The following is a 24,770-nucleotide window of genomic DNA, read 5'->3' on the forward strand; positions in this document are numbered from 1 at the left end:
ATGCAGATATGTAATTACTAATGGATTAACTAACATGTTATGGCAATTTCTGTGACTCTGTCCTCAGTTAGACTAAATTTTAAACCTGGTGTACAACAATCACATAGGTAATTGAGGAAACTGATATCATTTAGTGTAAATCTCTAAACTGGTACATTGGAAATCTCAGTTGAGAGAGAACAGTTCTGTTTCATTTGTTATATACCTTCCTGGGGTAATGCTTCAATCTCATTACTTGCCAAAGTACTCCTGAATACTTGAGTTCTCCAAACCTTTTTCTATCCACAACTATGCCAGGAAAGGGTTTGTGTTCTTAAATGTCTTCTAAAAAAAGTTAGATGAAATTTCTAAAAGAATAACACATAACTGAAAATGCATGCTAAGTCAAATGAGATTAAAGGAGAGTTCAGAAAAATGAGAAGCCCAAGGACTCTGTTCCTTTAGCAGGGGATACAGGTCTTATTTTCTCTGAGGTTGTGCCCGGTGAAAGTGAAGAAACATAATAATATATCTTCTCTCCTGGGGCTACCCATGCCACTCAGTGTTGGAGCATCTTCTGGATCAGGAAGTACATCAAGTGTATACAAGAATTTTGCTGGCCTTTTGCAGCACATGAAAGGTCAAGCAAATTTTCATGGATAAGATCTCCCTAGATCCCTATAAGGGTACAACTCTGTGGTGCTTAATACCTCCAGCACTACCTTCCTGCACAGCATCCTATCTAAAGTGTACAAGCTAGCCTGGTAGTGAAAACAATTTAAGATGTGCAGGAGAAAAAAGCTGGCAAGATGAATCCCACTATATGGTATGTAATGGAAGAAAAGCAACCACCAAATACCAAGCAAGTAAAAAAAACCCCCAAAAACCACAAAACCCTCAAAACAGCCAAACAAGAAGTTGCAGCAAAATCCCATTGAATAACTCTGTATTTATGTGTCGGATAAGATTGTTCTGCAGCCTAATACTGATCTAGCTGATCCACAGAGAACAACATTCTTTAGAAAATCCTATTTACCGCCTTAAAGTCATGACTTAGTTCTAATTCAGTTTGGATGCTGGAAAGTACTACATTCCACCTGAATTGCCTAATAAATAAGAAACCAATGCAGGTCTGAAGACTGCATAATAAGAGACGTATTCTCCCACCATTGACAACTTAGAGTCTTTAATTGCCAGCTGAGGAAACAGGAAAATCTTGAGAAAGAGAACCTGTATTTTCACTTCATTAGGCACCAGAGACTCGTGTCAGCTGAGGAAAATTTCAATTGACTCCAATGAATAATGATGCTAGGTTTTCTGCTTTACATCTTTAAGACTATGCTTTTGAACTCTTCATGTGCTCAGCAGTCATCATCACATGTCTTCCTTGGACCGAAGTCTCACCAGAGACAGACTGGAATTGTTTTTAAGTCCACAAATCAGATTACAAAATTGAATCATATTCCATTGTCCCAATAGAGAAGCACTTAAAAAATTACTTACCTCTTTTCTCTATTCCTCTAAACCTCTGTTTGAAGTAATAAAAGTTTTGCCTAAACATTAGTTTAAAGTAATACAATACTTAGGTTTTTAAGTAAAAGTGATATGTCTTATACCAAAATTTATTATAAATCAGTTCTTTTAGTATCAACAAATACGAAGGCAGAAAACTGATATATTAGCTATACTATCACATCAGGAATTAATTTCAGTTTTAATTCTCCACTGTATGAGTATGGCAGACTCCTGAGGTAAATGGACAAAGAAGCACAATAAACATTGAGTGTTTTCAGTCTAACTGACAGATGATCAATAGAATTTCCATTGGGAAGAAACAGATGTGAAAACCACATTCATTTTTTGCTGAAACTGCTCTCCTACACCATTAAATTCAACAAAGTAGTCATAAGAATGCAAAGCGAAATGTGAGGTTTTTTAAATTTACATTTGCAGCATAATGCAGCAACATTTGTTTGTATTAAGAAGCATTTTTGTCCAGAAGATATTGATTGATATATTTGACCAGGCTTGTATTTAGTGCTGGATAACTCCCCTTTCAAAGACTCTTACCAAATGCTTCCAAGGAAAGCTAGAGGGTTTGTTCTTAGTCATTAAAAAGCATTTTTCTTCTCCTGTTGATTAATGGTTGGTTGAAGTCCTGAAGCAGGAGTATTCAGATTTCTTTTAAATAGCATCCATTCTATGTTAATGCAAGAGTTGCTCTAAACATTGTATCTTTCTAAAAATAATAATAATAGCCCAGACTTTTGGTTTCCCTATGAACAAATTACAGTTTATGACAATGGAATTGTGAAATTGAAATGTGCATTGTGAATACAGAATAGAAGTATTTCAAGTTCCTTTTCCCTTTTCCTCAGTGACTAGTTCCTTTTCTGAGTAAGAATGGGATTGTTCCTGTAACTCTCCACTATTTTGTGTAGTTCTATGACATCTATTCCCTATACCATTACAATGTTCATTTTAGTCTTTCTTTTACTGATTCTTTGTATTGCCATTTTAATCACACATCTTAGTATGTCCTTAGTATGCCCTGTATCTGCAGTCCTTTTATTTTTTTTTTTTTAATTCAGACTCAACCAGATAGCTGTCTCTTAGATAAGAACTATATCAGCTTTTGTACTGGTGTTATAATATTCTGGCACATTATTCAAACTTCCTACTACAGTTTGACTTCTTTCACCTCCAGTGCAAACTGAAAAAAAAAAAATCTTCACAGAGCTGTTGTTTCAGAAGTTTTGGGCTGTTGATTTTATTGCTTTTCTTTTTTGTATTTTTTTAGGCTTTTTCCTTTTTCACTTGAATGGGTACAGTTAATTTATATTCTTGATTTAATAACAGCAACAGTTGATACTGAATAGCTTATTAGTTTGATAGAATAGTGCAAAATGTCCACAGAGGTAAATTGATTCTGTGATGAGGTGATATTCCTTGCTGAGTGCCTCAATCTGTTGTGAATATATTTCTATGTAAGAATACCTGTAGCAAAGCCATAAACAGGGAACTTTATTTGTATGTGGGAGTAAGACAATTCTTCATGAAATGGAGGCGATTAGAGGAAATTAAACTAGTCTTCCTAAAAAGAAAAAGTCCAATTAAAAGCAGGCTCTGGCTGTCTGCCTGCTAACTCACACATAGGCCACACACATCTACTTATTCACAAATGCTAAGTGTTCTGTGATGCTTGAAAACATTCAAAAGCTCCTTCAAAGGATCTCATCATCAATCTTGCATGCTGTAAGGTCCAGGATACTTGAATTTAAACATAGTTAATCATAGATAATCTCACAGTATTTCAGCTATCAACAGGTCAAAAAAGGAATTTATGTTTGCTTTTTACTGCTGCTTATACAAACCTCATGAAATACAGCTTTTTTTTATCCATAAGTAAATTTACAGCAATACTCAGAGTAATAAACTAGGTGCTAGAGATAAAATTGATATGCAAATCCCATCCTGAAAAAAATTACTAATAAACAGAAAACAAAAAGAAAAAAGGTGGAATGAAGGATAACAATATCCTTGGGCTGGATGTAAGGAGAAGATAGTGGAAAGTTTACCCGTGGCACAAGTTGCCCCTAGAGGCTGAGTAGTCTCCATTTATGGACAATTTCAAGACTGGGTAAATTCCTGAGCCACCCAGCATCATCTTGTAGCTGACTCAGCTTGGAGCAAGGGGTTGGACTAGAGACCACCTGAGGCCCTTCCAGCTTAATTGCACTACAATCCCATGGAACAGTGCTATGATTATCTTTTCCAGTGGAGAACAGTGTGGTAAAAAGTTCCTGACTTAATTCAATGTCAAAGATTACAAAAATATTCTTGTTCACTTTTAACATGGACTAAAAATATTCTGTACTGACTAAAAAAATTAAAATTACCTGTATTTTCAAAATTTTAACAAACCCCACAGACAGGAGTCTTTCTCAGGTCACTTAAAAAGGAGCTGTGCAGCATATTTATACAGTGAGTCACATGAAGTGACCTGTTTGCCAAGGGGTCACATCCCTGCTTGGACTGTTACTGGATTACTTAAAAACCAAAAGTGTACTTTTTAAGGATGCTTGGGGAACAGCAAGATGACAGTTTCATGGAAACTTGGGCTATAATTGTTAATACAGTTAAATACCTTATTTCCAATTGTTTTAAAAAAATTCCTTTCACACACAGTTGCATTAATATTTTTAAAACATAATTTTAACCACTAAACATTAGAAATTTTCCATATTTTATGTTAGAGTGAATTTTGCAGAGAACTGTGCTAGTATTGGGTAGGTTTTAGTATGCTAGTCACATGTGCAGTGTTTATTCTTACACATGTAGTGAAAGGACTTCAAGTGAAATGAAAACTAAAGCAGAACTGTGACTTGATCTTGTCAGGAGAAGATTTGTCTAACAGCAGTAAGTTGTGATGAAGTTTTGTTAGCATAAATTCCTGAGATTTTGCTAATCCTAGACACAAAAATGCAAATAGTACTAAAGCAAGTATTGTTATGCCATAATGTGGTAGAAGGACTTTTACCTTTAAGACTCCTGTTTGCCTTGAGGGAAACATCCAGAACCAGAAGCGAACTCTGCAGACCCCAAGACTAGGTGGGAAGAATTTTGTGGTAGTTATCCTTGCTCTGTTTCCTTCCTTCTGGGTGGATGAGTTGACATACAAAAATCTCTGTCCTTTGCCTTAAAAACAAAACAAAACAAAATTTAGGGTTTTTCAATAATATTTTATGCTTTGCTTTAGATTGTAAGCATTTTTATAAACACAGATGCTACTATTTTTTTTTCTTTTTGCCACATAAATGTATACCATACCATATTGTATGGCGATCTTCCTTGCTAATGCTTTGTGTATTTCACAGAATTTCAGAATAGCTTGGCTTGGAAGGGCCATTAAAAGTCATCTAGTTCCAACTCCATGCCATGGGCAGGGATGCCACCCCTGCATCAGGCTTCTCAGAACACATGCAGGCTGGCCCTGAACACTTCCAGGGATGGGGCATCCACAGCTTCCACACAAATTTTTTCCAGTGTCTCACTGCATTCTGAATAAAGAATTTCCTTCTAATTTCCTAATTTCTAATCTAAGTCTCTCCTGTCTCAGTATAAAAAGATGTCACTTGTCCTAGATGTCCCTTGTGCTAAACAGAATCATAGAATAACCTGACTTGGAAGGGATGCACAAGGATCATCAAAGCCCAACTCCTGGCCCTGCACAGGACACCCCAAGTGTCACACTCTGTGCCTGAGAGCATTGTCCAAATGTATCTTGAGCTCTGTCAGGCTGCTGCTGTGACCACTTCCCTGGGGAGCTGTTCCAGTGCCCAACCACACTCCGGGTGAAGAACCTTCTCCTAATATCCAACCTAAACCTGATGGACTGATGGATATTTCCAAGTATTACAGGCTGTTGGCAATTCTGACAAGCAGTTCCTCTGTAGCTAATGTGAATATATCTTGCCTGGGTAATTTAAAAGTAAATTACAAATCTGGATAATTTTGTAAACACTTTGCTCTAATTTTGTTTTCCTTTCGCGTATTAACTGTGTTTTTCTTACAATTGCTGGGTAATTTCACAGAAACAAAGAACTAATTAAATGAGAGAAACTGAAATAGAAAAACACACAAAATCTCCTTAAAAAGCCAGGGGCTAGTAGTTGTTTTGTTATCTCATTGCATCAAAGTAACAGCAAGGAAGCAAGTCAAACTACTTATTTGCAAGAAACAGCTTGCCTGGAACAGCTGCAGTAGTTTCTACCTCTACCTTGTCTGTTTTGTCCCTTTCCAAGAGGAATGTAAATTCCAGATTTACAGCCTTCGACATAAAGTGGTAGGAATGTCTGCAAAAACTGTGATTTGTGGTAGATAAGCAGTTCCCTCATGATCAGGTGAGCAGTTCCTGCAGCAGGTGCAGAATAAAGGAAAAGGGAGGATAAACAAGTTGGACAGAAGTTGGCTACAGCCACCCATGATAAGGTGTCTCTATTGATTTTGAAAAGATAAATTAAAAAAAAAAAGAGTCAAAACCTGGAGACGATGCTGCTCACAAACTCAAGAGAAAAACAGTAAAGATATTGATACTTCTGGATTGGATATCAACTATACTTTGCTGATTAGATGGAAATTAAGATAGAGATTCTACCTATCCAGGCTTCTGAAAACAAAGTTAATTACTTCTCAAATAGACATTGGTACATTTGTGATAGAAATTAATGTCCCACCCAGATATATTGTATAATATAAAGAATATTTATTTAAATATTCATTTAATATTTATTATTTAAATATTTATTTAATATTTATGTAATACAATATATAATTATGCACACTACATAACACATTGTAATTGCCTATCAATTTATTTCATTCTCCTGACAATCAACAGGCATCGTGGTAGCAGTTTGTCAGGAATATCTTGAGATGAACTTCTATAATAACATTTCTGGCAAGCCAATGTCAAGGAGGTAAGTTAAATCAAGGCAGGAGCCTCAGGCATTTCACGCACAGCCCCACACTTTGCTCCTCATCCTGCGTATGGTTGAATGTTTTTATAAAATTCATTAGGAATGGGAGCACACTTCAGGAAAAGTAGATTATTTAAAATATTGACAAGGAGATGAGTATTACTCTAGCCAGTTAAATTTCATCAGAGAATTCATCTTTTAATGTCAGAAGCTGACATTATGTATCTGAAATTTGTTATTGGAGTTGAATAGAAAGGAATAGTACCATTTCAGTTGGATGAGACCTAAAATGATCATCTAGTCCAACCGGCTTATCAGTTCAGGGCTGCCCAAGATAAAGCATTTTGTTAAGGGCATTGTCCAAATGCCTCCTAAACACTGAAAGGCTGTGGGCACTCAAAACCTCTAGGAAGCCTGTTCCAGTGTTTGGCCTCCACACCTATAAAGAAATACTTCCTTCTGTCCAGTCTGAGCCTTTCCTGGCACAGTTTTGAACCATTCCCATGTATCAGCTGATCACACTGATGTGTGCTGTTATCTTGGCACTGATCTACATTTTTTGTAGGTTTTATTTAAAATTCTGTGAATATTTCATTTTCCCAGAAGTGATGTAGTACACATGTCAATACCTGGTGTGTGGTCAGTATGAGGATGTGTTTGCCCTGTGACAGCATTGTTGCTAATATTCCAGTCAAAATCATCACTAGTGTCTTGTGTTAATCCACATACAGTTGTCCACTCTTGATCTTGTATTTCAAAGTTACAGCTTCCAGGTATGCTTGTGTAGTAACCTGAAAATACAGCAAAAAGTCAATTATCATCTCAGCTCTACATAAAGGTGCTATAGTGTGCACACTAAAAATGGAAATGAAAAGGACTCTGTATGGCTAACACTGTGATTCCCTGAATTTCATGCATGGACATAAATAATATGTGATAGTTAATGGGGAAAGGAAAAGCTCATTCTTCACTTTAAGAGCAGGTATAAACTTTATTACAGATGAATGCCCATGGCAAACCAATGACTTCACCAAATTTAGTTCTTATCCAAGGTAAATGGAAAGAATGATTTCCAGACAATTAGCTAGAAAAACTGGACTGCCCTTCCACAGTGGCATTTTTCATAAGGACATGTTGGCCTTGTGAACGTTATGTCTGATGGCAGCTTTATGATGAGGGATATGTTCTAGTGATTAGGACACTGACTAAATTTAGGAGGTCTGAATTAAACTGCTCACTTCTAACTCTGCTGCTTCAGGTTACTTTGGAAAAGTAGTTAATCAACAAAATGATATAAATGGTGTGGTACAGATGAATCAAATAGCACCACAATCTCTTCTGTTGGCTCCAATACATCTTTTCCTTCATTATAAAGCAGAGGCAGCTACACAATTGCTGAGTGTGACTGTGGACAACACCTGTGAGGAGACTTCAGAAAAATGTTACAAACTATTAAACATCACAATCAGCCATGCATTTTAGGTACAAGTCTGACTGTGACTGTTCAGAATGGGTTTGAGGATTTAGACTATGTTCCTTTATCTAGAAATATTCTGCAATATTCAAATAAAACTATTTATATATCATTGTCTGTGTATAAAGGATATAGATAAAAATTATAGATTTAATTTCCTCCTTTTAATCTGTTTGGTTTTTTTTCCTATTTTCTACTTTGATGCTAAAAGAAAAACTGAGGCCATTCTTTATGAAAATATCTTTATCATAAAACTGCTTATGACCAAGGTCTGCACACACCCTGTAACCCTGTGGACTTTTGTTCTCTGTAAAAAAAAGTGTCACCTTAGTTAAATGCATAAAACAAATATCTTAAAAGATGTATAGTTTTGATCCAATATAGGTTATTCACTGGATCAAAATCCTGTATGCTAGGGGGAGAATTAGCACTGTAATGTAGTTACTGTACTGCAAGGACTGAAGTGTTTCTCCTAAGCACAGATCTGCATTGGCAGTGTATTACAAACATCATGTAAGCCTAATAAAGGCCTAACTCCAACAATAACCTCACACAGAGGAAGAACAAAGGGAACCCATTATTTTAAAAAAAGAAAATACATTTTCTTGTGTATCTCTAACAAAATCAAAGTCCAAATCCACTTAGGATTTACACTAGTCACAATAGAATACCTGACCATTTTTTTTTACCCTAATATGCTAGCAGTGCATTCAGAAGGCAATTACTAATAAATATTTATGAACAGTACTTACTGGGTTGACAAAGTCACATGACCCATCTGCACCTGCTGGCTGGTTTTTTTGTGGGTAAGCATACACCCTATTTAGAAGCCAGTAGAAGAAAATTGCTCCATTTATTGGAAAAATTGCTTTTATTTCAATAATTCAAGCACTCCTCTAGTTGGTTCATCAACACTGAGGTTTGCTATTAATCAAATCTGTCTGTATAGTTGGCTGCAATTCATGAAAATTGAAACTGCTTTCAGGTGTGGTTTTTTCACCTCAGTACTTCCAGCAGCATATCGAAAGAGAATCAAAATTTTGCAAGATTGCCTGACTGGACTGAATGAAACATAGAGTAAGTAATTACCATGAGTTTATTAAAAAAAAAGTCCACCAGCCTACGTGGATGCAGTTCATTTTGTACAGGTTCTGTTGTAAATCCTGCATACAGGAATTGCTGCTGAGTAGATTATGGTCCATTTACTTCTTTGGAATTACACTTGTATAAAACTATAGCAGAATGTGAAATAAGCTCAGACCTTGAGCTCAGTGCAAAGGAGAAAACTGCAGACAAATGTGGCCATAACCAGTTGTGATGGGACAGGTTAGGCTATGAAGAGATTTCTCTGTGCCTGTTGTACTTTCTTTTCTGATTAAGCAGGTCCTGTTGTCTTTCCATTTAAAAATCATGTTTCCTTATCTAGGAGGCATTATGTGCCCTTTAACGTTGTTTATTCCCATCTATAAGATATATGCTCAGGGAAAAAGTGTGTTTAAATATAAGGCATCATTTGTTGGAACTAAAATAGAGCAGAAAGGGAAATATACCCACGGCTTATCTGAGTATTCTGAATGTCAGATTACTGTATATCTGCATTACACTTCCATAGAAACAGCAAGACTAAAGACTGATGAAAGTATTTTGATGTATATACAGCCTTTCCATCAACAATAAAAAGATATTTCAGTCTATTTCTATGAAGAGAATATCAACAATTATTTTTTTCTTCCCTTGGAAAAGCTTTTCTTCAGTATAGCAAAGACAGAGTTTCTTTACTGTGATTCAAGATAATTTATGGCCTGAAATGTTCCAATCTATTATCTGACTAAGAAAAGAGTCCTTCCAGAAAACAGAACAACACCCTCCCCCAGGAAGCTACTATATTCTCTAACAATATTTAGAGAACAAATCAAGTGTCTCTATAGTTTTCTGAATATCTTTACTCAACAGTTCACTTTGGACAGTAATTTAATTTAGTGTTTATCTGTTAGATCTGGAAAATGTTACAAGGGTGAGTTTACAGACTATTTTCCTGCACTTACTTTGCCTAAGTCCTGAAAAAGTACTAAAGCTTTATACAAGAAATACAGGTTAGCTGCTTAAAATCTATCTTGGACTCTACTTTTAAAAGCCTAGTATTCTTAAGTTATCATTCAATGTAAATTCATTTCCATTAATATGATTCACAAAGTTCACTGCAACACAAAGTACTACAAGAGGTAGAGATCAGAAATAGTAACACTATATTCAGCTTTTATACGTCAGAACTGCTATTTTATTTTATGAAAGGGAGAAACTCCAAGTTAAATCTCCTATAGTTAGTGAGATTCAGACTCCTAGAATCTCCTATAGTGAGATATAGACATCTTAGCATCTTTTTTAGTAAGTATGTAAGTCTGTAGCCTGGTAAAAACATTATAATGTGCATTGTCCAATAAAGGGTCATTACTTTTGTAATCCTGTCCGCTCGAGCATGTAGAAACCCCATTCAAGAAAAAAGGCCCTTGATTTTCCAAGTGTCACAAAATATTGCCTTATTTCAGTGAAATACTTTTACTTCCAAAAAGGATGAACATTGAATTGATGTGTGGATTCATTTACTCTATCTAGCAAGTTTACTTTTGAGCATACCTGCATTATGGCAGAATTTGACCCTCCAGCTCAAAGACTAACATTTAGACTCATTACTGAGCTGCATATATGGACTACTTAATCTTCCTGCTCCAAATATCCAGTCCAGACTGTAATTGTAAATAAACAAAGATATGGAGCAGGAACAAAGGCACAATGCTTTACTGCTTCTGAGTTTCAGGCCTGAATTGGAAAGCCCATTAACTTGATTCAGATTTTCAAATGGAGCTGTGTCCTTCCATCTCAATCAGCCCCAGCAAAGAATGCCTTCAGACAAATTGTGTCTCAGTATTCATTAGGACTTAGGCAAAGATAAACAGACTCAATTTTTTTCCAACTGTTCTGTAATAGAGAAATGACAGTAAAATATTTTCATAGCTCTGAGGTAGAAGCAAGATCAAACAATGAAACTGTACTCACACTACTCAGATCACAAAGGCAAAATTCATTTGACAGGAAAGTCAAGTTTATTTTTAAGTATTCACCTTTTTATGGCACAATCATTCCTAAATGCTATTATACATAAGTTTTGCTTGCTTAGCTTTTCCATTCAACATTGATATTTCCTTTCAAAACCTTTCTCCATTAATAAACAAGCTTATTTTTTTTTCTCAGAGTTAATTTTTATTGTAACTCATTGATTTAATTCCTCAAGTATGTTTTTAATCCCTAAGCTGGTTTTGGCCTTGGTGTCAGGGGTTTTTTTTGAGTATTTAACCTTTGGTTCTAGTTAGTTATACTTTTGCAAGTAAACCGTTCTTGAATACTTTTGCAGCAAATATCTCTAAGGATGTGAAAATACCAGAACTTTTGACCTGGGGACAAGGCAATCTGCTTGTGATCATCTTCTAAGTGAATCATCTTTATGAACTCACCTTAACTATACTACAGAATTTAAAACTATAATTTTAATTGAAGATTAACACACAGAGATACTTACTGCAGTCAGCTTCATCTGATAGGTCTTCACAGTCTGGTTTATAGTCACAGATGAACTGAGACTCTATGCACTTATTCCCACACACAAAATCAGTGAGAGCGGGGCATTCTCTGGGATTCTCTCCAACTGAAACCAACAAGACATTTAAATCAATATTGCAATTAGATCAAAGGATGTTCTTTTTAATTTTTTAACTATTATACATCATGGCTTCAGGGTTTTACTGCTTCCAACAGATGTTATTTGGTCTCACTCTTTAAATGTTTTAATTATATATTTCTAGACTACTGCATTTGCCTTGCCCAAAGCTTCAAAAGTAGGATGTTTTGGCTGGAAGAAAATTGAATCCAGCATAAACATAACTGTTTCCCTGGTATATTTGTTGTAGACATTTATAAAAAAAGGATTCTGTGAGCTGTTGAAAAGCAGACAGGCAAAAGGCTTTATTCTGCTTATAATTATATTTTTTTGAAAATAACATTTTAAACAGAAAAATCACTGTTATACACATTTGCATAATAAATAAACTTTTAGAGCCTTTATAAGACATTTACCCTTTTTTTTGGTAGAGTTTAGACAAACTGCTGCTCTGATTGTGTGAACTGCTGAGAAATTTCTCTTAGGGTATATAATATGCAAATCTGTTTTACAAAAATTTGAGTTCATCTCTGAAGGTGAGTGAAAATCATCTCATAAAATGAGTGTAACTTAGTAGCTTGCACATAAAACATTGGGTTCAAGTCCAGAGTACTGAGAATCAGCCATCCCTAGACTCTAAGCCTAAAAACGAACTTACCTAAGTTATTTTTTAGTTCAGTGCACTGTATGCATAATTTCAGCCAACAGTAATTGAAACACTTCTGATAACCCTAAATGCAACACTTCAAAAACACTCTGATAACCTTAGATTGCCTTTCAGTCTATAGCTTCAAGTTCTGCAAAAAGACATTTAGGAGAATTTATTTTGACTGTATTCATTGTAATGTGTTTCATTTTTCCCTTTAAACGTGACTAAAATGTGACATATTGTTAAACACAGTCTGATCAGAACACCATGATATTTGCCTTTGTGCAAGCCCATATTTCCAGAGGAGTAGTTGTTGTTGTCTGGCTATTAATCTCCTCAAATAGTGGTACTTACTGAATTTTACAGACTGAGGAACTGCATTCTCATTGAAGCAGAATAGGAAAAGAGAACTAAACTTTTGGTTTAGTTCCAACATATACTCGAAGTAATATTAAACAGAGTGACAATACAGCAATAAAATGCAATCCATACATTTTAAATGGATAGTACAAAAAAGAAGAAATAAATCACTGCTAACATTGGTTACTTGCAGAACCTCAATACCTAAATTTTCAGCTTTGAAATACAGAAGCCCATGTGCACTGACACACAGAAAAAAATCTTTCCAAATTGATATCTGTCTCGTTATTTTGTCTTTTAATTTTTGACTGTCAGTTTGATCTGATTAGTCACTGCAAACAAATTGCCATGCATGCCTTAAATAAATGAAAATCCATTGCTGCTTTTTACAGGCAATCCACATGGCAGAGAGCCATTAGCAGAGGAGCAGACTCCTGAGAAAAAAACTGACTGAGGCATTTGTGATGGTTAAGGCAGTTTTCACACCTCTCCAAAATGATGTGATAAAACCTGATTGAAGGTACCACCAAGAATTCATTAGTACGGCTCATCCTAAATTCTGGAAAGACACATAATAGTTGAGGTTGGCAGAGATCTCACAAGACCTCTCTAGCCCAACCCACTGCTTCAGCCACCTCTAATACAGCAAGTTGGGAGGGACCATGTGCAGTTGGGTTTTGGATAATATTAATAGATGGAGCCTCTACAACCTCTTTGGACAACTACTTGTGCTGGGTGATCCTCACAGTAAAGTGGTTTATTGTGTTCACATGAAATTTCTTGGTTTTTGAATTTGTGCCCATTGCCTTCTGTCAGCAGGTACTTTTGAGAAGAGTCTAAAACCCTTCTTTCCACTCCCTCCCTCTGCACTGGAAATGATGCACTGGAAAATTAAACTACTTCCTTAAGCCATTATTCAATGGCTTAAATAATGACAGAAATTAGGTAATTGCAGATCCATTAGCATACAGTGATTTTCACTGCATATGAAAGGATTCCATTATCACCATACGGGGGAGTGACTTTTGAAAATCCATGGCTTTGTGACTGATCATATTCCACAGCATTTCCTTATGTTATGTGATGTTATGTTACTCTATCATTTATATTTAGCACTAAATTACAGTTGTTCTTTTTTTTAAAAAAAACAAGCAACTTTATAGTACTTCAAACATACCATAAACCAGCCTTTAATAATGTTATCCTAAAATAAAATGTGTGATGCCAACAGAGATAATGAAACTTTTTGTCTCAACAGGTGTGAATGTCATGAACACATATTTACATATCTATGAATTTTATCCTTTTGGAGTAAGACCTTTTTCATATGTCATTTTTAGGGGTATCAGGTTACATTTATGGTAATGATGTTTTTTCTGCTACAGTCATTGGCAGAGAGAAATAAAATCCCTCTTTAAATCAACATGCTGGCATTAGCATTGCACAGTGTAACCAAACATAAATATAAATACCTCTACTTGGAATTATGGCATAAAAAATCAACTTTCCATAGTACACTCATTCTGGCCAAAACTCCTACCCCAGCTAAGAATTAAATCAAAACAAGAAATACAATGCAACTTGACCATAAAATGCAAGTTCAATGTCAGCAAATCCAAAGCTAAAGACAAGTCCACATAGAAGCTGTAGCTTAGAAGTTTCATTTTTACAAGATATTCTTCAAATATAATATAAGAAAAATTAATTTTATCATAAAAAAATACACTGAAGAACATATGGGAAAATATGTTAGAAACTACTTTGAACAAAGAAAAAGAGAGACATTTAAAATATTATCTTGCCCATTTTTGCCCTCAAAATTAGAAGGCTGCCAAAATCCGAGTTTGTATCTATCAGTACTGAATTAGGAGAACAGTAACCTAACATCACTCCAGAGAGATTTAGTATAAAGCAAAACAATGTCTCCTAATGAACAGCTTTATTTTTAAGCTGGTTTTGGTTTGGTTTTTTAATAAGAACAGAAGTTCCAACTAAATTTACTTATTTCCAGCACTCTTGGACATTTCTTGGACTAATTACTTTTTTTTTGCATTATGTTCTGGTCTTCTCCAGTTGCTCAGTCCAAAAATCAGTGGGATCTGAATACTATGTAAGATATGTTGCAAGTGAAAAGACCATAATCCATTCCTTTCCCAGAAAAAAACCCAACATTATAGGCAACAAAAAATCACCCCAAACCAAAATAAAATATTATAGAATATAAAACACAAGTACAGATAAGAATTGAATAGCTTGTGGTAACAACCAACCTTCAGAGCAGCATAGAAATAACTATATTAACAAGAATCAATAGAGTAATTAAAACAGTTATTTTCTCGTAGATCAAAATTATCTGGGAGCAGCACATATACCCTTATAAATCACTTTTTTTCCATTACATTAAATACTTGGTGATTAGATTTTTATTAATTGAAAAAACAAAAACCAAAAAACAAACCCCAAGACCAAATAACAACAAAACCAATCTATTGCTATGGTATGGAAAATTTGAAATGTTTTATTGTGCCCATTTATTTGGTTTTCCCCACAGAATTGCAGCCTTTCCAAACCAGGACACCACAAGAAACTGACACAAGACGTATTTTAGATGTAGCCAATGACTGCATGTTATGCAAATCCCTTCACCAAATGGAATGGCAGGACTTGAGAAGGAAAAAGCATATACAGGATATCACTTTTCAGTTAAGTACAATTTTGTATTGATGCAGCAAGGAGCCACATAATCTTCTAAGCAGTTTTTAAGAGGCCAATAGAGCTAGCTTGGCTTCTGGATCACTAAACCCTACAAAATATGCATATTAATGATGGTTCCCACAGAACTTGCATTTACATACACTTGTGCTTTCCTTTCTGCATATTTTGTGTTGGACAGTGCAATTCTCAGAATACCAGCAGAGATCTTCCCTAGTAAGGATACTTCTCTGTGTGTTTGTATACACGTAGAAAGCACACAAGTGCGCATCATGCATACCACAAATAAATTGTCATAAGCTGGCAGCTATCTTTATCTTATATCCATTTCCAGTATATGTTATCTATGGAAGACAAACCCATATAATAGAGACAGAATTTGTAGACATGACGAGATTCATTTGGAGATAGCTGATAAATAAAGTATTATTAACTGAGACTTTTTTTTCCCAATTACCAGGAAAGGCCTGACTAGGAAAGAACTCACAAAACCATTCTTTCCTTTAAGTTTGCAACTAGAGGACAGCAACAGGTCAGTGACTATTTCTCTGACTCTCTGAGTACAAGAGCTTACTTGTACCAATGTTTTGTAAGATGCAAACATTCCTGTGATATCCATTTCATCTAAAATCACAGAAAGAGCCAGACAGGTTGAATATCAGTCTTATAGGCTCTAGATCTTTATTGTTTGAAACAAAATGGATAAGGCCAAAAATATCTAAGTTTAATAGATAGCACTAAATATCATAGATTTGGTGACACAGAGTAAATGTTTAAAAGACTTAACATGAAAGAAGCGATTGATCACACAGGAAGAGATGCTCTAGCATTACAGCACTAAAGACATAGGTTGTAGGAAGTTGTGTTTGGCCAATGCTTTGTGCTTTTGAAAGGCACAGGGTGAATTCCAAATTATTATGGTTCCTAAAGGCACAGTGAATAAGACCTTGAGCTGTTTTGGAAAGCAGGGTGTGCCTCAAGTTCACGTGCACTGAGCTGCTGTTTAACAAGAGTCTCACTTCTGCTCTTCAAGAGAAACACCTGTACTCACTCAACAGTACAACACCACCATGTCAGCAGTATGAAACGAAACATAACATAAAATGTATATTAAATGGAAATTAGCCTTTTCTCCCACCATTTGTCTATTTAGAAATTATGGTCCTTCCTGAGTAGAAATGCTTTAAAAATTAAGTTGAAAATTTGCCTTTCTATTTTTGTTGTTTAAATTGTATTGTTTAGTGGGAGTACTTTAACCACTTCTCTCCCCTCTTTCACAAGACTTGAGATATAGGAATTATCAAACATATTGTTGAAAATGTTATTTAATTAAAGGAAATTTAATTTGCAAGTTTCACCCTTTGTTTAAAGTGGAATTTATGAAATACACAGCCCCAGAAGGTTTCATTAGTCAACTGTAGTCTGAGATTCAGAAATTATGAAATGCAATTTTCATCAAGTTTTTTCATTTGCTGCCTGAATTGCTCAGTACTCTTCATGCATGATTTTTTATAGAATATTAGAATTGTATTAGCAAACTCATCAATAATGCTTCTCTCCATGGATGACCTAGTAAATCTATTGCAAGGAAAACTAGATGCAGATGTTTCTGCTCAAGCAAACTACATGTAATTTCAAATAAGTTCTTTTATAATTTTAAAACTATAGAGAAGTCTCCTCATGGAACAGATCACTCAAAAGGCCAGATTTAATTCAAAGATATGTTTTGACTACAACATAAACAGTAGGTGTAACAAATTATATCGACTCTTAGGAGAGACTCTGACCTACGGACACAAAATTTGGCCAAAGGACTTCCCAAAGCTGTTCAAAGCAAGCAGTAGTGTGCCTAAGGCCCCTGATAACCTGGAAGAATAAAAAATTTACTCACAGTTCTGGAAATGCAGAACTGCCTCTGGCTCAAGCAATACAAAAGATAAGAAAATTCTCTTTAACTTCTAGTGCTGATATCATGGAGTATATAAATCCACAGGAGGCAAGGACAGAAGCTTTTATGGATAAAGACTGAAAGACCAGCTTTGGTATACAGTGTATCTGCAGGATAAGGATCTCATACTCATGGTACTCTTATATAGGGATCCACCATACTTTGCTTAATATCAAAGGTCACATGAGGGAGAAGCATTGAGGCCTGAGCAATGAGGGTCTGGTTGTTTTAGGCTTTATCTCCTTGGAATCTGCAAGTGGTAAAAGAAAGGGAGAAGTGGAAATAAGGCAAAACATCATGAGATGCTTTTGCAGAAAATCCTATTTCCCAGTAATTATGAACATGTTCAACCAGATAAAAGTATCTCCTGAAACAATGTGACATGAGATCTCTACTTCTTGGTCCTTTTCCCCCTCCCTGTCTGTCCTCTATCCTAATTCCAGTGTAGAGTTACATTGCACCTCAGAAAGTTCAGATGAACAGATTATTTTTAGAGCTTTTCAATCATATCTACGCTGAAAGTGACTGTCAAACTATTGTTTCCACTGTGATGCAGAATCAATCAAAATGACTCAATCACAGCACTCTCCAGTTATCACAGATATCTTAGAAGCATTTGATATGAATATTTTATTTTTTTAACATGAACTTGTCCTAATGTTGTCCACAGGGGCTGTTGTGACAGACCAATGGAGTAGAGCACGTTAGCACAAGCTGCAATTATCTGCAAGTAGGAGACTCTTCCTCAGCTGAGTGCTCTCACTGTCTCTGCAGCATTGCCCTGAGATGTGAAATTCATCTTGAGTGTCGCCTTGCACGGAGGTGTATGATGGGTTACATGCAGTTTGGCTGTACTGGAAGGGTGCTTACTTTCTAGAGTCATTTTACATGAAAATGAACTCAGCCTGGGACAGGGGTCATTCTTCTAGTACCACCTTTACAGAGAAAGATTGTATACTAAAAAAAAAAATAGAAAGCCCATTCACCTCAACCCTATATATTTTAGTAGCCAAAAAAATCCTTCTCTTTTGACCTGTTTGAAATAGGTGGAGTCAAAAAAATCTACCACTGGATATGAAGAGTAAGCAATATGTGAAGTAAATGTCAAAATGATGGGATTTTAATTTTAGGCTGAAAGTCCTAGTTTACAGCCATGTGCTAGCAAACCAAATTATCTTTGGAGTCAGCAACTCTTCTTCAAAAGTTTCCCATGAGATAAACAAAAAACTAAAATGCCACTGAGGTCTCTTTGTGAAAAATGAGGCAATAGTTATTTCTTGTTTCTCATATTCAAAATCTGTGGCATTACTTATAAATCTCTGAGAGTTGCAAAAAGGTGGTGAACAAACCTTTTGGTTAAGCTCATGCATCTTTTACATAAGCACAAACAGAAATCCTAGTTTACAGAAACGCCAATGACTTCTGAACAATGCAGTAAAATCAAGACAATTCTGTGGTTTTCAAGCTGGTGCCATATTTCCCTTTATTCCATTTTAATTTTTTTTCAAAGAAGGTTGTCAAATGTAAATCTTTCCCCAAATTCAGACTGTAAAAATTAATTTTGTAAAAATTAATTTATATTTTTCAAACATTTCTAGAAAGTCTTAATATTCGATGCAGTTTAAGCATTTTTGCATAACAGGACTTCTGCAGGAATTCATGCAGGAATTCCTGTCTTTCCCAAGTGTAACTGGCAACCCTCGCAAGCTGGGCTGAGGGAATTTCTCCACATCGCTCCTTGGCAGACTGCCTTCCTCACTGAGTCCTTCCTACAAGGGCATGCAGAAGGAAATCCTCTGAAAGGCATCTGTGGCTGATCTTCACATTGCCAAAAGGGAGATTTTTTTCTTGTCTAGAACCAAATTGTGCATATCTGTACCCTCTGCTGAGTGCAATGTGATCTGAGTTCAGTAAATTTTCCCTCAAGTGATAAAGTATGTTCATGTTAATATATGTTACACTAAGCCAAATTAAGTTAATGATACCAAAATTTCTAGACTTCTCAAAATGAGAAGTCTAGAGATAAAATTTCTTTCTCTGTAATGAAGAAGATTCAGTATTTTGCAGAAAATTTTAAATTGATAGCTCACAATGGAATCAGAGATTAATTTCCTTGTAAAGGCAAAATCCAAATATAAGACTAACAAAAACTTTATCATTGATTTCAGCACATTTACTGGGAAGTTTTAGCCAGGTCATGTGATTCCAGTGCCCCATGTCAGAATAGCCTGACATTGACCTATTTATAAAAATAGGAGAAAGTCATCATGAATCATTAAAATATTTGAAGGGGGAAAAAGAAGAAAATTTAAAAAACTGGGCATACATTCTGTCTGAACATCAGTGAATATCCTTAGTGACTAATTTAGGTCTGGCAGCTTTCTCTGTCTGAATTCCCTTCCCTCTCACTTCAGGGCCAGATTTGTACTGAATACTTCTATTATCAGAATTTGAACTTCTCTCAAGTATTTGAGAAGAAGGAATTAAATTCTCTACTAAATATAAAGCGTTGCATGATAGATAGCTGAGGATTCAAAGGAAACACTGGCTTGTTTTAAAAACAAAAAAAGCTGGCCTACATACACAAACACTAGGATGTTTTAGTGATTGTCCCTCTGATCTGCAAAGCTAGGATGGAATTCTAATAAGAAAGTATTTTTCTACTGAGACTTTCAAAGCTTCTTGTTTATAAGAGCATGGAAGTAAAGTTGTTCAAAGGATTTCAGTACCTTCACCTATGGTCTTTGCCATAAACAGTAGGTGACAAGGAATACAAATATGTGAGGAGGAATACAAATATGTGAGGAGAAAAGGAAAGAAAAATTTTACCATTAGGAAAACAAGCTTTATTATATTTTAAGGAAAATTTCTGTTCAGCTCAATTTGGTGAAGCAATTTCCTATTAATCAATTTTATATATTTTACTTTTCTTTCTTTTAAAAATAAAATATAATTGTAAATTTAGAAGAAAAGGTTGTGGAGTCTGATTCCAAACAGTTAACTGACAAACATCACTGGAGCTGTAGGGGTTCTGTCTTATTCCTGGATCTCTATGGCACTGAATTCCCAGACTAAAAAAAATTATATAAATCAACTGAACAGCAAAATGTTCTAGAAATTTCTTTCAAATTTTAGTTCAGAATATGATTCTATTCTTTTCATTTATCTTCCCTTGTTAGTTTTTCAGGTGGTGCCCTGGAATGCCAAAATCAGTATGTATGATGTGGCTGAGTCATGTGCATGTCCATGCTTATATTTGCTGTTGTGTTTCTGAGAGGACAAAATTCCTTTTCTTTACATTACAGATGCACAAAAATCAGACTTCTGGTAACAGCATGACTGAGAAATTGTGCTCTTGATTCACTGTTATTTGACAGTGAGCCATCAGCTGGCAAAGCAGATCAATAGTGCTTGAAGTGTTCCTTAATGATAGCAGACTACATTATCATGAAGTTCAATGACATAAGTGTAAAAAATAAATTTATCATTAGGGATTATTCTGCATGACCCTCACAGATATTTTATCTTTTATTAAGGCAAAAATGGAGACACTTTTTTTCCAGCCTGCAAATAACCTCATGCATGGTCAAAGTCAATTATTAAAAAGCACAAGAAATGATGACAGTAAAGCCCATTCAGGTCACGTAGTCTCAATAAAGTTGTATAAAGAATTATTGTACAAGTAAGTGAAAAAAAACCCAAAACAAAACAGTACATCAGCTAATTTAAGAATAACTTTTTTCTATCTGTGATGTAATTTCACTATTTTTCATATTTTTTAATTTAATCTGTAAAGTAAAATGTATTAGATTTGGAATTTAACCTATTTTTGTTACCAGAACCTTCTTACCCTCTCAAAACCAACTCTTTTATCTCTTTTTTTCATTCTATTCTTGACAATATATCCTAGAGCTCATATTTCCAATAAACCCACAGCTTCTTCTTGTCCTTCACTTCCATAGAAATTAGTGAGACTTGAAAATGAGCCTTGAAGGAAAGGGCTTCAGAAGCTCAGGTCATAATAAAGTCATTTGTAGTATTCTACTGATAAAGAAGCTGTTGACAAATTAATTTTCAAAAGGAAATAGTGAAAAGATTCTCTGTAATCAGTTGAAAATCCTCATTGAAAATGAACTATGTAAATCACAGCCATGTAAGTGAAGAGCAAAGAATGCACCTCAGTGCAGATACTCTTATGATGTATACAGCTTATAACATCCTGTATGGAAGCAAGCTGAAGGAAAATACATGTAATAAAATAAGTATTTAGATATATTAAACAATGGTATAAATGTTGAATATTACCATACTGCAGAAAACCAATCTAATATTCCCATGTAAAATATCACATGGGCTGCCTCTCTCTTCCCTTTTCACTGTCTCAACTTGAGTACATAATTTTGGCAAAGAGGCAATTATTTCATTGTGCTGACTGTAAACCATGTTCCAGGAATACCATTCAGCAGCTTCCAAAAGGACAGTCTGTGAGGAGGAGGCTATCCCAAAATATTTGAAAGCTCCAGAATTGCTTTTACTCTGGTTTTCACCACTAAATGCTGTCTGCTAGAAGCAGCTTAAAAATAAGAATTTTTCCCCATGCAATTTAAGGCATTCTCATTTCAACTCTATTTTAAATCTGTTTATTTTAAACCTGTTTTCAAGTTTTAATTATTTTCAATCTCCTAGTTTTTTCTGTGCATGTTATATTCCACTGTTTATGTAATTAACACATCCAGAATACCCATAATATGTAAGATTTTAGTTTAAGAAAACAAGACCAAGTAGAAAATACAAATGTGGCTTCAGCTGCCCTAAAGGACCCTTGTCATACGTCTAGCCCAGCAATTCTACAGCTCCAAACACAGAGCATGGGTAACTGCTGTAAATAAAGTCATTTTGTTGATCAGAAACCCCTGTTCCCCATTTGCTTTGTATGCTGCTCTTCTTTTTGAGTTTGGCCACAGTAAGATTGTGTTTGCTGACTTTTAGCTTTTTTACAACAGACACAATAAAACTGTGAACTCTGTGCTGCAAAAAGTACAATCTGTACATGACATGCTTTCTCTATCCTGAATGCCCCAGGCTTGGGTCAGGTGGGAAATGTTATTTTTGAGAAACTGGCAAAATGTATTTTGTCTGTTTGTTCTACACAGGTAAAGAATCAATAACAACAAGAATGAGAAAGGTCAGACCAGGCACTTCATGTCATCATGCCAACAGGAAGGTCAGCATACCAAAAGCCTTGAGAAAATTAAGCAAGCTGGTATCAACTTGTGGAGTAGAAGGCAAAAAATCATATGCAGAGTGCAGAGCTGATGTGACAGGCACTAAACGATTCCCTTTTAATGTTGGTTTGAGGCTAAGTGTCCTCATACAGATAAGAAAATCAGGGGGTAGAGGTGAGGTGAGGTGTGATAGGGTATTGGTTGATTTTTTTAGTTTTCGGTTGTTTTGCTTATTTTACAGGCATGCATGTTCACAGATGCACGCAGATACAGCTGAAAAGAGAACAAATGATAGCCCTGTGATCCTGCTGGGAAGAAAAGGCATAAGCATAAACACATTCCCACAGGATACATAATCCTAAACTTTAGTGATAACCCTGCTGTACCTAGCATACACTACCAGAGATGCTGTAAGGAAATGATTCCTGAGTGTATAAAGACAGTACCCTATTAGAGTACAAAAGCTATGACCATGCAAGTTAAAACTCTATAAAGGATCAGCCTCTTGGGTCTCCAACTTTCCTAAATCAATCTTTAAAAAATTTTTATTGCAAACTATGTTTCAATTGTACATATCAAACTTCTGTGAGAAAAGCCTTCTCTGAATCATCTGTCTTTAATTTTCTGCAAAATACACAGGAATATGACTGTGCTGAAGCTGTAGGGGAAAGCAGTTGGAGCACTTGGTGCAACTGCTTTCCCAACAGAGCTTCTTCCTGAAGCAGTGCTGTAAAACAAATAGTTGCCATAAAGTAATAAACCAAGTTACTTCCTGAACTGTTTCACTGCAAAGGTATTTTAATGCAAGACTTGTTATAAAACACTGTTAACATTCAGATTTGTGGGGTCATAGACTAAAACCAATATAAATTTCAGCAATCTTAACATTTTAAGAGATTAAGGATCCTTCACCTGACAGCTTTCCAAATCCTTATTGAAACAATTTCCTTCCTTGCAATGACAACTCTGGAATATTTCCAGTTATACTTATATGATGTCATTTTTCAGGTTGTTATATAATATGTGGGCTTAAGAGTAAGAAAAAATATTTTTACACTATATTAAGAGATGCTGATACCATCTTTATTAACAGAGATATTACTTCTTCCTTAAGAGGATAAAATCTACTATTTTCATTTGCTGAATACCTTCATGAATCTGACTGTGAAATGAAGTGTCTAGTTTGTTGTAGCTCCAAAACAGAACAGAATCCCAGAAATGTGATTTAACTAGACCCCACTGGTATGAATTAATACACGTGAACACAACTGGCAACAAATTGCAAGAGAGACCAACATTCACTTTGTTATTCAAGATGATGGATATTGATTTACCATCTCCTACCAGGGCATCCTTACCTATCTACCTTTATTTTTTGGAGAACAATCACATGCACAGCAATGAGGACAATGAAACACCTCAAAAAAAAAAAAAACAAAAAAAAAACCAAGGGGGTCAGTAATGCTCAAGTGCTTCATGGAACTTTTAAGAGTAGATCTGCCTTAGAGTTTTGTCAAAGTGCAATTCTGAAGAAGGTTCCAGACTGTATCACATTTCCATTCTTTGAATTATACAAAAATTTCTGAATGCAAACCCTTCATTTTTTAGATGAAACTAGAACAAGAAGTTCATTTTTCATACTTCAGTTGATGATGGGTATCCAGTACATGGCAGGAGATTAAAGCTTGCTCAAACTACCACAAAACTCATACAGTGTTGATATGTGGCATCAGCACCTCGTTTAACAACATCACTTATGTTGTGTCACACTGTTTCCTACAAGATATAAAAACCACATACTATCCTGCTTTCCTGACAGAATCCATGATCTACATACTCAGCATTTATCTTCTTGGTTTTAGGGGTTTCTTTTGTTACTGTTTGTCTGGGGGTCTGTTGGGGATTTTTTGGTGGGTGGGTTTTTTTTTTTTGGTTGTTGTTGTTGCAGTTTTTGCTCTTGCTTTTGTTATTTTTAGTAAGGGCAAACTGTTCTTATTTTAGCCTATGTCCACAGAGATACAAATTAAATAGAATGTTCTCTGAAGGAGTCAAAAGTTTTATTTTGCTGACCTTAACACTTAACTGAGCTGGGAAAAACAATATTGATAAAGGTTCATTTGTAGTCTTCACTTATTCTTATGGCAAGAGACTTTATAATAAAACACAGAGGCCACAGGTTTCATATAATATAATCTGACACAATTGTTATACGAAATTGTTATATACAGCATC

At 35.3% G+C, this 24,770-nt stretch overlaps 1 protein-coding gene across 1 annotated transcript in view; it reads right to left on the bottom strand.

Moving 5' to 3' along the window:
- Nucleotides 1-24,770, bottom strand: part of MALRD1 (MAM and LDL receptor class A domain containing 1) — a 234,685-nt gene that overhangs the window by 67,568 nt on the left and 142,347 nt on the right. The window contains exons 29-31 of the mRNA XM_036396321.1: nt 11,507-11,632; nt 7,088-7,249; nt 4,520-4,677 (exon numbers count right to left, since the gene is read on the bottom strand). Of these exons, the coding sequence (XP_036252214.1) occupies nt 4,520-4,677; nt 7,088-7,249; nt 11,507-11,632 (446 nt within the window). The remainder of the gene's footprint in view (nt 1-4,519; nt 4,678-7,087; nt 7,250-11,506; nt 11,633-24,770) is intronic.

The sequence above is a fragment of the Molothrus ater genome, chromosome 1 (assembly GCF_012460135.2).
Source record: "Molothrus ater isolate BHLD 08-10-18 breed brown headed cowbird chromosome 1, BPBGC_Mater_1.1, whole genome shotgun sequence".
In the NCBI taxonomy this organism is placed as follows: Eukaryota; Metazoa; Chordata; class Aves; order Passeriformes; family Icteridae; genus Molothrus; species Molothrus ater.